The sequence below is a fragment of the Dermacentor albipictus genome, chromosome 2 (genome assembly GCF_038994185.2).
Source record: "Dermacentor albipictus isolate Rhodes 1998 colony chromosome 2, USDA_Dalb.pri_finalv2, whole genome shotgun sequence".
Classification (NCBI taxonomy): Eukaryota; Metazoa; Arthropoda; class Arachnida; order Ixodida; family Ixodidae; genus Dermacentor; species Dermacentor albipictus.
The window spans coordinates 154,913,704-154,928,975 of NC_091822.1; the positions used below are offsets into that span (position 1 = coordinate 154,913,704).

At 49.6% G+C, this 15,272-nt stretch overlaps 1 protein-coding gene across 1 annotated transcript in view; it reads left to right on the top strand.

Annotated features, from left to right (window-relative positions):
* The first annotated feature begins 5,223 nt into the window (after positions 1-5,223).
* The window catches only part of LOC135915464 (uncharacterized), a 79,762-nt gene continuing 69,713 nt past the window's right edge, over positions 5,224-15,272 (top strand). The window contains exons 1-3 of the mRNA XM_070534122.1: positions 5,224-7,837; positions 7,977-8,072; positions 11,098-11,206. Of these exons, the coding sequence (XP_070390223.1) occupies positions 8,053-8,072; positions 11,098-11,206 (129 nt within the window). The 5' untranslated portion in view covers positions 5,224-7,837; positions 7,977-8,052. The remainder of the gene's footprint in view (positions 7,838-7,976; positions 8,073-11,097; positions 11,207-15,272) is intronic.

Below are 15,272 nucleotides of genomic sequence, written 5' to 3' on the forward strand. Positions count from 1 at the left end.
GTCGAAGTCTCTACAGTGAAGTTATTTTTGAACAGCTCTGATAGCACCCACGCAACAATGGTTGCTTGCATACTGTCAAATGCTCATATTCTGCGGCCTAAAGCTCATGGCACGGTGCGAAAACGCGCGCGCGGAGAAAGCGAAACAGTGCGCGGACAAGCATGCAGACGCGCAGTCGGTCGCTGCGAATCTACGCGATCGCTGCATTGAGCTTTGTTCTATTAGGCTCCATTTAGTTATACAAACACTATAAGAACATATTTCACATACGAACTTGGGGCGGCCACATACGAGATGACGCCGTACATCAAACCGCTCCCAGGAACAGTACGTGGAGTCGTGCACGGCATCACTGCGTGTACGACGGAGAAACGACTTGCGGAACTGCTGGCAGCCAACAACTGTGGCATCCTGCATGCGAGGATGCTCGGCAAATCCACCTCAGCAGTTATCACCTTCGAAGGTCCGCACATCCCTTTCTATGTGAAGGTGGCCGGCTCGTACACACGTTGCCGCCCATACCGCAGATCGGTACAGTATTGCAAGGCCTGCGGAGAAATCGGCCACCGGCAGGACGTATGCCCCAACCCAGACAAACACATTTGCAACAGGTGCGGGGTGCAGAACCCACAAACAGATCATGATTGCCAGTTGCAGTGCAAACTATGTGGGCTGCCTCACGAGACGGCAAGCAAGGAGTGCGAGAAAAGGCTCAAGCCAAGACCCCCACCCCTGTACGTGAGGGAGAGAAGTAAATCAAGAGGCCGACAACCACCTATAACAAGGGAGACAAGTTCAAGCTCCTCGGAATATCGAACAAGTAAGCCACAGCAAGAACAGCAGAAGATCAGCTGGGCGGAAGTGATAGCCAGTTCCAAGTCGACAAACGACCAATTTCTCTCACTGCCGACACAAGAGCGAAATTCAAGATACGAGGAAACCATCGCCTCCCTCAGAAGGCAAAACGCCGACCTGATGAAGCGGAATGAAGTGCTCATGAAGCGTCTAGAAGAGCAAGAAGGACGTCAGGAGGAACGGGACAAAAGAGCTCAGGCCAGGGAACAAGCCCTGGAGAGGAAGCTCCAACATCTCATTGAGCAATTGCAAAAACAGCAGACACCGACCATAACGCCATTGCCGCCGAGGGAACATACTCCCCCGATAGAGGACCTAGAATCGGGAATAGAGTACAAGGTGAACAAGGCCCGAACCGAAGACAAGACCGAACTGAGAAATGAATTCCGAGCCGAACTGGCTCAGGCCGTCGACACCATAAGCAAGTCTGTGGCAGCCACCGTCCAAGCAGCCTTACAAACGCTCCGCCAGGAGATCAACCAGATGGGCAACGAGCTCAACCAACGCATCTCCATCCTAGAAAGGGAAAAAGAGCAGGCAAGGAAAAAGCCAAAATACCCCATCAGAGAAGCCCAGATGAACGAGACTCTGGGAAGCCAAGATGGCGAATAAAATAGCAAAGAAGAAAGAAGCGACCGAAACCCTCAAAATTTGGCAGTGGAATTGCAGAGGAATAAATCGGAAACGGCAAAATTTACTTCACCTATGCACCCTACACCAACCTGACGTCATCGCGTTACAGGAAACAGAGACAAATAATATTACGATGCGTGGCTACAAAACGCACATTGCCCAAGGAAGGACCAGGACCGCCGTCCTCATCAAGAAGCACTACACGACGCAGCAGCACGAAATCAACCACAGAATCGAGCACACTCTGATTGAGCTGGTTCCTCCCAAGAAAACCCTGCAGAGCCTCTACATCCTGAATGTATACAGTCCTCCGCGCGACACGCTAAAGGACTTGGACAAGTTACTGAGAGAAGTGAAGAAAGTCAACGATGGTCAGAAACTTCTCGTGGTGGGCGACTTTAACGCTCCACACGTGGCTTGGGGCTACCGATCAACCAACAAGAAGGGTATGGACGTGCACAACGCGGCACAACACCACCAGCTGACGTTGTGGACCGATCCTCTAATACCAACTAGAATCGGCAACAGTGTCTCCAGAGACACCAGCCCAGACCTGACCTTCTCCACTGGCTTCAGGCAAGTCGAGTGGTCGAGACTGGACGAGACTCTGGGCAGCGACCATCATATCATCCAGACCGAAATCATGCACCACAAAACCCCTGTGAGATTAGGTCAAGCCAAAATTACAGACTGGCCTGCTTTCCGCAAAGATGAACACCCCAGCAGCCTAGAGAACATCGAGGAGTGGACCAAGAAGGTGATGGACTTGGTTACCAAGTACACAAAGACCATCCAACTCACTGCGGACAATCCCGAAGTCGACCCACACCTACTTCACCTCTGGGAGGCCAGGCGAGGACTTTTGAAGAGATGGAAGAAGCAGAAGAGAAACCGCAAACTCAAGATCCGCATTGCCGCAATCTCGCGGCAGGCGGAGGAGTATGCTGAAAAACTCGGACGTCAGAACTGGAATCAAGTGTGCGACCAGTTACAGGGAACCCTCAGCAACCGAAAGACCTGGGCCATTTTAAAGACCCTTCTGGCGAAGACGGAATCAAAAACTGTCACGGGGCAACACATACAAAGACTTATACACAACTTCCAGGGAACCGAAGAAGAAGCGCTCGAAGCCATCACTGCGAAATACATCGGAGACGAGCAACAACGGAAGACGCAGCCAGTCATTCACCCGGAGTACGAGGGGGAACCCAATCCGGATTTAGACCAACCTTTCACCAAGTCGGAGATCGTGGCAGCCATAAGAAATCTCACAAGAAACACGACGCCCGGCAGGGATAAAATTAACAACAAGACCCTCCGTAACCTGGACGACGGGGCGACGGAGAGTTTGCTAAAGTATATCAATGAAAGCTGGGAGACGGGCAGTATACCGGCTTCCTGGAAGCACGCGGACGTAATGATGATCCCGAAACCCGGCAAGCCCATCAACCTACAGAACCTGCGTCCGATCTCTCTTACGTCATGCGCGGGAAAACTCTTCGAGCACATGGTCCACAATCGTCTCTCGCCCTACCTGGAAGAAGGTGGGCACCTGCCGAACACTATGTTCGGTTTCCGGCCTAACCTCTCCACCCAGGACATTCTACTTCAGCTTAAAGAAGAAGTCATCAACGGCCTCAGCACATGCCACAAGAGTGCCATCCTGGCACTCGACGTGAAGGGAGCCTTCGACAACGTCTCACACGAAGCAGTGCTGAACAGCCTACAACATACCAACTGCGGACGGCGGACATACAACTACGTCCGGGACTTCCTGACGGGTAGAACGGCGACCATAGGCCTGGGGAATCTCAGGACCAAGAAGTTCCCAGTACCGCAGAAAGGAACCCCCCAGGGGTCGGTGATCTCCCCGTTGCTGTTCAATATAGCGATGAGGGGATTGCCGAACCTCTTGGAGAACATCAGGGGTATCCGTCACGCAATATATGCAGACGACCTGACCATGTGGACGTGCACGGGATCGGCGGGCGAACAACAAGACGCCCTGCAGGAAGCCATCGACAGGACCGAGCATTATCTACACCACTGCGGTCTTTCATGCGCGCCGGAAAAGTCGGAGCTCCTGATCCTCAAAAATAGGACAAGAGGGCGGCCTCCGCAGGACACACCTGACCCAACGTTGACACTAAATGGAGTCAACATACCCAAGGTGGACACACTTCGTATTCTGGGCCTCACTTTCCAGAAGGACGGTGCCGGTCTCGCCGCCATTAAAAAACTGCAAGCGACAGTTATCCAAGTCGCGCACTTGGTGCGAAGAGTGACAAACAAAAAGCACGGCCTGAAAGAGCAGGACACAATCAGATTAATACAAGCCCTGATAATCAGCAGAGTCACTTACGGCACCCCGTACCTGGGTCTCAAGAACAGCGAGAGAGACAAATTGAACACCCTAATACGAAAAACCTACAAGCTGGCACTGGGGCTTCCACCGACGACGTCGACGGAGAAGCTGCTCAGCCTGGGCATACACAATACTTGGGAGGAACTTGTAGAGGCCCACAAGACCAGCCAGATAGAGCGACTCAAGCTCACCAGCACGGGTAGGGACATGCTAATAAGACTGGGCTACCCAGTCGAATATGAGTCTACAAAACAGCGGGTTCCTCTACCCCTGAGGGAGAAGATCACGGTGGCCAGCATCCCGAGAAACATGCACCCTGAATACCACAGAGAAAGGAGGCGAGCGAGAGTGAAAGCTCTACGTAAGGCCTACGAAGGACCAAAACAAGGAGAAGTCCGATACACCGACGCGGCAAAGTACAAGAACAGAGCGGCCCACGCTATCAGCGTGATCAACGGCCAAGGACAAGAGGTAGCTGCGGCCTCGGTAAACACTACAGACATCGACTGCGCGGAAGAAACGGCGATAGCCCTGGCGGCCACTACGGGCCAGCGAGAGGAAGATCTACTCACAATCATCACCGACTCGCAAACAGCATGTAGAAATTACCAAAAAGGCCGCATTTCCAAACAAGCCCTGAGCATCCTCGAAAAACGAGACAATTTTCCTGAACTGTACATTGTCTGGGCCCCGGGACACGAGTCCCTGGCGGGTAATGTAGCGGCTAATGCCGCTGCCCGAGATCACATTCTCCGGGCTATCCCACCAGGTTCACGAGCGCCGGTAGACCAACAAGATAGCGTCCCGAAAAGATACGCCGATATCCTGAGCCACTACAGGCTGAGTAGGAGGATCTATCCGCCCCCGCATCCCCAGCTGACAAGAGAAGAGGCGGTGATGTTCCGAAAACTACAGACCGGCACATTCCCGCACGGCACCCTGCTACACGCGATGTACCCTACGAGCTATACCCACAAATGCGCTTTCTGCTCTAGGCCCAATACCCTCTACCACATGGTATGGGAATGTCAGCAAAACCCATCGACACCGCCCATCACCGGACCAACCGTCGAGCAGTGGGAGGCCCAGCTGACAAGCTCGAGCCCTGAAGACCAGCATCGCCTGGTGAGCAGGGCCAAGTTATCAGCTCAGGCCCACGGCATCCTGGACTAGGGAAGCCGCCCACCTCGGACGATTTTACCGTCGGCTCATTTCTACTAATAAAGTTTATTCCTCCTCACATAGCTTGCTCTCAGCGTTTACCTGCCTTTCACGCAAGAAGCCGGTTCGGGAGACTCCATCGCGGCGACTGCGCGCAGTGGCGTTCACTGTACGTATTCGGTAAACAGATAGCGTCTGTAAACGATTGTGTGCTTTCAGTTTGCCCAAGATTATTACTTAGAGAGTAAAAAACTTCTCTCGTTTCGAAAGTACTTACAGAAATGTCCGGGAGAGCTCCCGCGTGGTTTTCAGTCAGCGCTGACAGCAAAACCTATGAGGAGCGCGCCGCGTGATCCCTCATACTACGCAAGCGAGGCGCTTCCGCTAGATGGCGACTCCGTAACTCCTCGCCGCCAATACCAAGCGCTGGGTCAGAAGTTCGAATCCAAACAGCAGAACGGCCTCATTCCAATAGATGTTAAAGTAAAATAAAGTATACCCGAGATTCCAATACACCCTAATGCGAAAAATGGGCACGCTCTATACGTATCATCATTTCGCGATAAATAGGCTCGTGTGGAGAACATGTCTCGTGCTGCACGCTTCAAACGCAGCGAAGTGTGGCACGATTGCGTCGTTAATCGGGAGGTCGCGAGAGGCTGCACATGATTGACGCGTGGGCGCCGTTCACAGAATTGCAAACTACTCTTTTTTTGTTTTCTTATCAGACTACTCCCCATACTTTCACGGGTAAAACGCCCTGCTGATCTCTTTCTGCGACGCAAACTGGGAACTCGGCTAACATAGCTCCTGCTAAATGTTAGTATGGAATTCCTGGACAAGGCCGAGAGTGAAAGTGCTGCAGACGATCGGCGCGAAATGTCACGGTCAATTTCTGTCGGTGATTCTGTTTTGGTGCGCTCAGTGCGAGGTCAAGTTATTAAATGGTTGCCAGGAAAAGTGACACGAGTGAAGTCACTACGTACATATTTGGTAATTGTCGGAAGCCGCGTGCGATACGGACATGCCGATAATTTGAGAAGGACTTTTCTGAAAAGAGACGAGAACTCTGAGCACCGTGAAATTGATATGCCGCACGCTGCGCAAGTGCTGCGGTAGAGCCACTCGTAGAAAAGTTGGGAAGGAGTGTTTCATCGAACGCGCGGCAGCGTTTCATCGAAGGCTTGGTAGCGCTGCATCCAACGCGCTGCGGCGTTGCGTCGAAGGCTTGGTAGCGCTGCATCAAACGCGCTGCGGCGTCGCATCGAACGCGGCTCGGGAGAGTGCCGCGACTGTGATTGGGGGACTCGTGTGTTCTGAGCATTTGCTATGTGAGGTGACAGTTTGCTTCGTCGCTCCGACTCGGACTGTATAGGCCAGATGGCATACAGACGTTTCACAAGTACGTCTCGGCGTTTCTCCCAACAGGCTTCGGCCATCGGCACTTGCCAGTACCCGGGGCGCAGATCCAACGAAGAGAACTCTGCTTCTTGCAGGCAATCCAGGACGTCGTCGATGCGCGTCGATACATGCTTGCGACTAATCTTGTTAAGCCGGCGGTAATCGACGCACAATCTGATTGAGCCATCTTTTTTCCGCACCGGCACAACCGAAGACGCCGAAGGTCTGTGGGATGCTGGATCACACCCCGTTTCAGCATGTCGTCAACGTGTTCGTCACAGACAAGGTATTCGGCTGTGGGAACAGGGTATTGACGCTGGCGCAGCGGAGCATTGTGACCGGTGTCAATACGGTGAACAACCACTGACGTGTGCCCAACAAAGGTAGGCCAAAGTCGAAAGAAGCCCGCAAGGTTGAATAAGTTCAACAACTTGACCGCGTTGAGCTGGCGGACGCACGTTATCGACGGTATGCAAGAAAATATCCAGGGAACGTGAGGCTAGCACGGCAGCAAAGCTGGCGGCACCGAACGGATGGAAAACACTGGCCCACATTGTGGCAGTCGACCACCTCGCGCGGTACGCCGAAACTGCCGCCCACCCGGCAGTGCCCGATGTTGCCTCTTTCCTGCTTCGTCGATTCACCCTTCGTCATGGCCACCTCAGGAACTGCTCAGTCATCGCGGAAGCGTCTGCCTGCTCGAAGTAATTGAAAGGATTCTTAAAGAGTGCCATGTCAATTTCGTTCATCGTACGACTACGGCGCACCGTCCTTAAACCAGGTACCTTACGAAGCTCTTCAACCGTACGCTCGGCAACATACTTGCCACGCACGTCGCCTCCGACCGCACAAATTGGGACATCATTCTGCCCTTCGTGGCCTACGCGTAGAACACCGGCACTCGAAGCCGTACCGGCTTTCCACCCGTTTTCTTACTTTGCGGTGGGCCCCTGTGGCACACCAACGACACAATTCTTCCACACGGGCTGGCGGTGACACCACTTCTGCACCGACCTTCCTTCCTGGAACGCTTGTGTGGCTCTCGCTTCCTTCCGCTGCACCTGGCTCTCTTCGAAAGCGCTACCCAAGTACGAAGCGCGCTACCGTGTCTTCGAACGCGTATCCCCGTCAACTACGTGATCGAACCCGTTGAACCGCCTTCGGACATGCGCCGTCGTGGACGAGACATAGTCAACGTCGAGCGCCTCAAGCCGTATACTACGATTCACTCTAATTGAGGAGCTGTTAGGTCGCCGGTCGGCTGCCTGTTCGTTCCCCGGGGTAATTGATGCGAAGAACAGGGACGCTGTAGTGGGTCGCCTTCTCCAGCGCTTTTGCCCGGGGAACGCCGCGCGTGGTCAGAAGCGCGTGAGGCCGCTTGTTCGGTGGCTTTTTCCAGAACAACCTCCAGGAATCCCAAAGGTAAGAACCTCTTGGAGCTGTCGAGTCTTCTAGCGGTTTGGTGTTCTACGGACGCTGGTATCGGGTTTCAAGCCGTGAATGTCGGTTCCAATTCTCGGTGACAAATACACGCCTTAAATTCTGATTCTTTATTTTTCAGGAACTTGGGATGGAAACGCTCGTAATCCTCAACCGGCATTGCGTCCCCAAACGGGAGCAGATAGGTCCCCTCCACGATGCGGCATTGCCCTTCGGGGTATGTGACTGTTTTCTGTTTATACAGATATACCTTTCTTTTAGTTCTGAGAAGCTATTAACGAAGTCAACTATACAAAATGTTGCGTAAAGTTTGGGAATTTGAATTCGTTCTACGTTATTAAAGGCTGCGTTTAAATAAGAAGAACGTTATCTGGCAGAGACACTAAAGACTGCTTACATGTGGGAATGCGAAAGCATTTGCCGTTCGTAGAACCTAGGAATGTCATGAGTGTGTTCATGCACTTTCCACGCATGAACACACTCATGAGAGCACGCACTATAGGCGCACCTTGAGTCAGCCAGAACCGTGGAGCCGAAGTGGCGTCGGCGAAGGGTGCTCATCTCGCATCCCGGAGGCCAAGGGTTAGTTCCCATCCAGACCTAAATGTACATTTCCTTTTCGAAGCCATTAATTTACTTTGTTTACAGAAACCCCCCGAGAAGTTTGATGTCAATTCGAGCATTCTTGACGCGTTTTTACTCTTTGCGACGCGAGGCAGTTTTGGTATCATCTTTCGGTGGCGCCGACGCCGACGGATCTTCGTGTAAAGGGGCATACAATGCACTAGCGTTAAGATATTTTTGCGGCAAAGTTCCTCTGGTAGGTCTTTCAAGACATTCTTGAAATTTGGTCAATGTGAAATTACACTAGAGCGATTCTTGCTCCGAGCACGCTTATTCAGACAAATTCCTGCTGCATGCGCAACTGGCAGTAGGAATGCCGCTGAAAAAAATTGTTAACGAGAAGGACTATAACCGTGGCTTGTCCGTTCTCTTTTTGTTGCGATAACAATTATATGGAAACTCTAGGCGCATTTATGCCGTCGCTGTCGCCTTGATGTTCCGCACAAATTCCAAACGCGATAGCGTCTTCGACGAGCGCCGTACGATGTACGCGCGAGTGAACGTTCGCGAGGCTCAGCCGACGATCGCGGCTCAATTTGGCCCGCGCGACGGAGGACGGCGTGGCGGAATCGCGCCGTCTTCTGTCGCGCGCGAGGCACAGTAGGAGGAGGAGAGGGAGGGAGAGGGGGGCGTCCTACTCCGGTGGCTGCTGCTTACGGCGCGGTCGCGCGGGTGCCGCATCATGCAAGCGATCTGCGAAGTGGACTGAGTACACGGAGTGCCGGTAGCATCGTACGCGATGTCCTTACGACTCTTCTTTGCCGTTGCAACGAGAGACAGCACGAAGGTCGATTCTTAGAACGACAGAAAGCTGAGCTAGTTGGTAAGGATTCATTATGCAAAAAAAAGGTGAGGCGTGCAGAAAGGACACAAGAGAAGAGAGGTGGACAATACGAGCGCCTTCTCTTCCCTTGTGTCCTGTCTGCACTCCTCACCGTTTTTCGCATAATGAAGGTCAATTCGCTCGCTGCCGCTGTCACGCTTCTTCATTGCAGCGTTTTGATCGTAAGATTCCGCGGTCGTTGTGCGAGGTGTGCTCATGCTTACCTGTGCAAGCGTGAAACCGTGCTTGTTAATTTATTTATTTATTTATTTATTTCTAGATACTGCGATCTTTTACAAGATCTTAGCAGGGTGGGAACATACAAGTACATCCACAAAAACATACAGTTTAAGCAATCATGCCGACGCTTGAATTCGAAAATGGCAAAAGGACAAAATGCATGGAAAAAGGAGCAAATAAAGTATGCGCGGTTGATTCATGAGTGCAGGTGCGCCTGAACACGAGATAAAGAATTTTCTGTAACGACTTTATTAGGAAGTTTATTCCAATCAACTATTGTTCTTGTAAAATAAGAATATTTGAAGCAGTTGTTGTGCGGTGTTAACGGGGTTACTGCTAGGGAGTGTTTATGACGAGCAGTATAACCAGTTAAAGGTGTTAAGATGTGTGAGGTATCAATATGGTAGTGGCCATTCATTAGTTGAAAAAAGAATTTTAATCGGGAGACACGATTTTGTTTTGTAATCGAAGAGAAGCCACTACGTTTAAGGAGATCTGTTATAGATGTTCGACCGTAAGAATTGTAGATGAATCTGACAGCTTTCTTTTGAATTCTTTCTAATTTCTCAATATTTGTTTTTGTGTAGGGGTCCCAAATGATTATTGCATATTCTAAAGTAGGACGAACTATTGTATTATATGCCAGGAGGCGGACAGTTGGTGTGGAGAACTTAAGCGACCGTCTGAGGGTGAATCTCGTCTGAAGGTGACCGTCTTCCGGAAGTACGCAATTATCATCGAAATTTAAAAGCACATCTTCGCTTACTTCAGCCTGCTTATTGAACTTTGTCAAAATATATGCACATTAACAGTAGGAAGAAGCGCACTGATCCAAACACCCTTGTTGATTGACGTCAGCTATTGGCCAATAGCTACCGCATATGGGAATCGGTTATAATGCGAAACAAAGCGTCCAGAAGACAGTAAGAATCAGGATCCTGTGGAAAAATGTGGCGCCTTTTGTGGGGCGGCCCCGGAGATAGTGCACAGCCGTGCCAATAAAGTTTTCATTGTTACTGTTTTGCACATTTAATATGTAAGTATGAAAAGTTGGAAGGTAAAAATATGCAGATACAACGCCCTGTGGGAATCGATGTAATTAAGTGAAGCTTTGTCTCCTGTTTGCGTTGATGGGCGGTGATGTATTGACCGCATACGACAGTCGTGATATGCAATGTTACCCTGGGTGCTCTGCTCGACGCTTTCTGCGAGCCTTTGTCTCCTCGGCACTAAGTGCACGCTTGGGCGCCATTCTGAGTTCTAGCGTTGTAGGTCGCAGAACAGCCTCCCCTCTCTCTATTTCTTCGCAAACATTCTCCCCGCCTGCTCCCTGCCCACCAGCTCCTGCACTCCATTTGTGGGGGCTCGCGCCTAGTCACGGCGTCGAGAGGGCACTGTGCACAGGCAATGCAGCGTAAATTTGACTAGAGCTTTTCGGGTCATCTTTGCGCCACACTCCTGTCATGTACGCTAAAGGCTCAGTGTCGCGAAAAATCCGCTGTCGACACCGCAGGCATCGCTAGGCGAATAATCAGTGTGAACCACCGCCACGCAGGTTCTCCGATATGACCCAACCAGGAGAAGTGTTCGCAGTCGACTGCCTGAGGCTGATCGTGCCGAGCAAGCAGAAAGTTGATCAACTAAATGAGGAACACCACAGTGCAGTAAGTGATTGCTTTTTGTTAATTCAAATACACTTCCTTGGTTTTTATCACAAGCTGTTAATGTATATATCAACTCTACCAATTTTACGTAAAGTTTACGAATTCAGAGAAACCTAAGCGGGCCCTGAACCACTTACATGTTTATCGAAGTGGAGGAAAGCATTCGAAGTTAAAATAGGCTATTTGATAAAAACTTTGTCACGAAAAGTACTTCGATGCATTCACCAGAAGCGGAGGCCTTTAACTGCCAAAGTTACGACAGAGCGAGGCGTGCTCACAAGGCACCGCCGTCTATATGTCACCGTGGCGCACAGTTCACATTTAATTTTGGATATTAATGTAGACACCACTCCCCCTATTTTGGCACCTGCGACGCGCCAAACTTAAGCCAAACGCAGTTGTCATGAGCGAGCAGCACAGCGCTGAGCCAGTGGACTCGTTAGGGTACCCTGCCGTATCTGCGCTACGTAGCAGGCCGCAGCTAAATGCAGATGTAGTCCGTACATCGCAGTGTTTGCTTTGTGCCCGACAAGACCCAAGTGTGTACTCGCCTTCGTACGATCCGGTCTGACCACGAAGCGTGGTGCGGACCGGCTTTGTCCTCCGCCTGCATGACTGGCGAATTGCCAGTCAGAATTTGCCCGCACTAAAATCTTTCAGAAATCATTTTTTTCACTTACGAGCGAAGAATGGAATCATTTACCAGAATGTATTGTTCAATGCGCATCTCATGTTTCATTTTAAAATATGTTGAAAAAGCACCTTTTGTAATCCCTCTACTCCTTAGGCAGCATTGCTGCCTGCAGTATTGTGTAAATAAATAAATAAACACTGGATGTAGTGTTGGTGCTAAAGAGTAAAATAGCTGGCTTGTTGCAGCACTGTGAAACCCGCACAAATTCTTAGGCGATTCTTAGCGTCGTCTGCGCAGCGTCTGCTTATAGTATGATAAATGGCAATGTATGTATGTATGAATGATGCAATGAGCGAAGAGTATTAGGTTGAAAATACCTGCGTGTTTTGATTGTCAAGTGAATACAAAATGAAATTTATGTTAGAAGCGAGTTAAGCATGCATATTTAATATCTTGTCTAAAATGAATCCCAAAATTGTAACACCGTAAGATATTGGCAGGACATGATTACTTAATGATACACCTGTAGGGGAGGTGGAATTGTTGTTTGAAGGTTATATTAAAAACAAAACAAAACATGTTCTTGAAAAACTGATTTGAAGATAATTTGGTGCTTTAGTGAGCACCACCTGTTGATATTGCCAAGTTCAGCGTACAGCTGATCTTGCAACACGGTCAGCGATCTTGCAACACGGTCAATCACTAGTGAGATGAATAAATGAATGTGTCATCGACATACAGGACGAACTCGTAACTGGTAAGCGCATCAGGTCGATTGTTTATGAACAGAAACAGTATGAGACCTAATGATAAACCTTGAGGAACATCAAATATGATAAAGTTAGCCAATAAAAGGTGGTCATTGCCAAATACAACTTGAGACCCATTAGTTATCTAGCCATGAAGTACCAGTGATTGCATAGTTCACTGCAGTTGATACAAAAGAACAGAATGGTTCAGAGTACCAAATGCTGTAGTTCGGTCAATGAATGCTGCTCCCACAACTAAGCCGGTGTCTATAGACCTGATTCTTTACGGCCTCATAGCGCGAGTGTCGGCGTAACCAAGCAAACGAGCACAACGGCGAAGGATCAAAGACCGACACGAAGTGAAGCAGAAAATTAAATGTGGCGATAGTGAAGAGCTTGCGAGGACGAAAGCGGGGGAGGGTGCGGTGAAAGCGTGAGAATAAAAGCATGGTGCTCCGCATGACGAGTGCTTTGTGGCGGCGATGGCTGCGAGATGGCGCCAGAGTAAAGCGCATCGCCTGCATGGACGGAGCATTGCATTAGCAGAGGTTCGTCTGCAGCGGCTGCTGTGAACCCCGCCCACACATCACAATTAACCAGGCAGTCGTGAAACGCTTCGCTTAGTTTGCAAAGTGCTGCACGAGACAGATTGTCCGCGCCAGCCAATGTGTCTTGAAATGGAAACACTTAACCGCATTTTTTAACCTTCGGCTCGCGTGAAAGAATGTATGCAGAAGAACGCCACCTATATATACTGTGGCGAGGAAATGATATGTTGCCTTGAAGAAGAAAAATACACTTGTCGAAACGTTGGCTCCTGCTTTCACCTTGTCCTCGTTTTGCTCATCGTCTTGAATTTCCATCTCCCACCTTCCCCGTGTGTTCTAAAGAGGAATTAGGAATTTGCCTGCCTGGTGTTGGCATGCACTGTGCAACTATTTCTGCCTTTTCGTCGCTTAATGTTGTTGTTATTGTGTTGCTATATTGCTGTTCTTGTGAGAGTTTAATTAAATAACCATAAAGGCTTTCCGCCCCCTTGAAGTGGATCCATTGGGGTGAAGGTAGGGACAGAGGAGGAAGTCAGTTACGGTATAATTGACCATTTCATCATCATCGCTACACTCTAAAAACTAGGAAGGGTATCGCAGGAGTGAAGCGGCCGGTTCACTCTTCAAAGCGTCGTTTTACTCTCGCAAAATGTCGAGGAGAGTGAAATGCATTGTTCACTCTCTCACCAAGGAGAGAGTGAAATGTGCTTTTCACTCTCCCCCTTCAGAGAGAGAGAGTAGTTCTACTCTTGCGGCAATAGAGAACAAAACGTAGCGTGATCTTCTGCTTCAACTGTAGGTGGCTGGCCCCGAACATGGCAATGTATCATTCATGCACGCTGAGCAAAGAACACATCGTTTTGCTTCTAAGAGAACAGGCCGCCGCAGTTCAAAGGAACGCGTAGCGAGCGCTCTACTTTTTCACTCGGAGTTCTCCACCGCGCGCGCGCGCGCTCAAGATCGCGGAACAACACAGCACCGGAGAAAGGTGATCTTTTATTGTGTCTGTAGCTCTCAATTTACTCATCACAGCTTTTCTTTGAATGCCTCAACCGTTGAGCTTCCTGCTTCTGCTCCTCCAAGTACATTTGTCGCCGGTTCCATGTGCCTAAAACTGGTATCTGCAGCTCCTTTGTAATTTGAACTTTAAGGATGTCGCTTTCCTTCTATTACCTCCACAGACAATTCTCTGTGACATGCGAAGAATGTCACAGAAGGAAAAAAAAAAACACTTGGCAATGTCTGCTATGTCTAGCCAAGTGTACAAATTTAAGGACTTTCCAGTACTTCTAAAAATTCCAGGCTTTTCAATGCCTTGAAAATGGCATTTTAGAAATAAAGGGTTTTCAAGGATCGCTACAAACCCTGGTTTCTAGCACCTAAATAATTTTACAAGCTTATTTTGGCATGGAGTTCGGAAATTCATGCTTTTTAGCTAACGCTGCATCATCTCTGTACATTGAAACCACGAGAGCGCAACCATTTTGGAGTAAAGAAAAATACTGAAAGCTTTTAATACCACTCTTTTTCTATGGAGCTTCGTATTGCCTAGTTAGGTTTACGAATGTGCCTGGTTTTGGTGGGCGTTTCTTCGACATTTTCTGTGAGAAGTAGATGACTAACCCCCGTATTCAGAAATGTATATTAATACAAAGCCCATGCTTGACTTTATATAAACGACGCCTGGTGCGAACGTCCCCCAGACGCTCACTGCCTTTCTTTTGGTGCGTTCACGACTTGCGTCATTTAGATCAAGTCAAGCATGGGCTTCAAGTTATGATGCATTTCTGAATATGGGGGTAAGCGTGCGCTATTTCGGGCAACGCATTGTGCCATTGACACTGAGAGGAAACGGGGAAAACAAAGTTAACGCCCTATACTCCTAAACTTTCGCGTACCTGTGGTGTGCGTGTATCGTGGAAGAAGAAACAGCGCTAACACCAGAACGAAAAAAAGCATCGACCACACCAGCGCTTCGTGGTGTTGTCCATGTTTTTGCGTCGTCCTTGTGTTGCGCTGTTTCTTCTAAAATGCTCAACCAACTAGCCGGCAAGTCTATCCTGTGCATATATATTGAACACACGTATGAATGTAGATGGTCTTCGAAGCTTTTAGAACGAGCACTGCCACAGGAT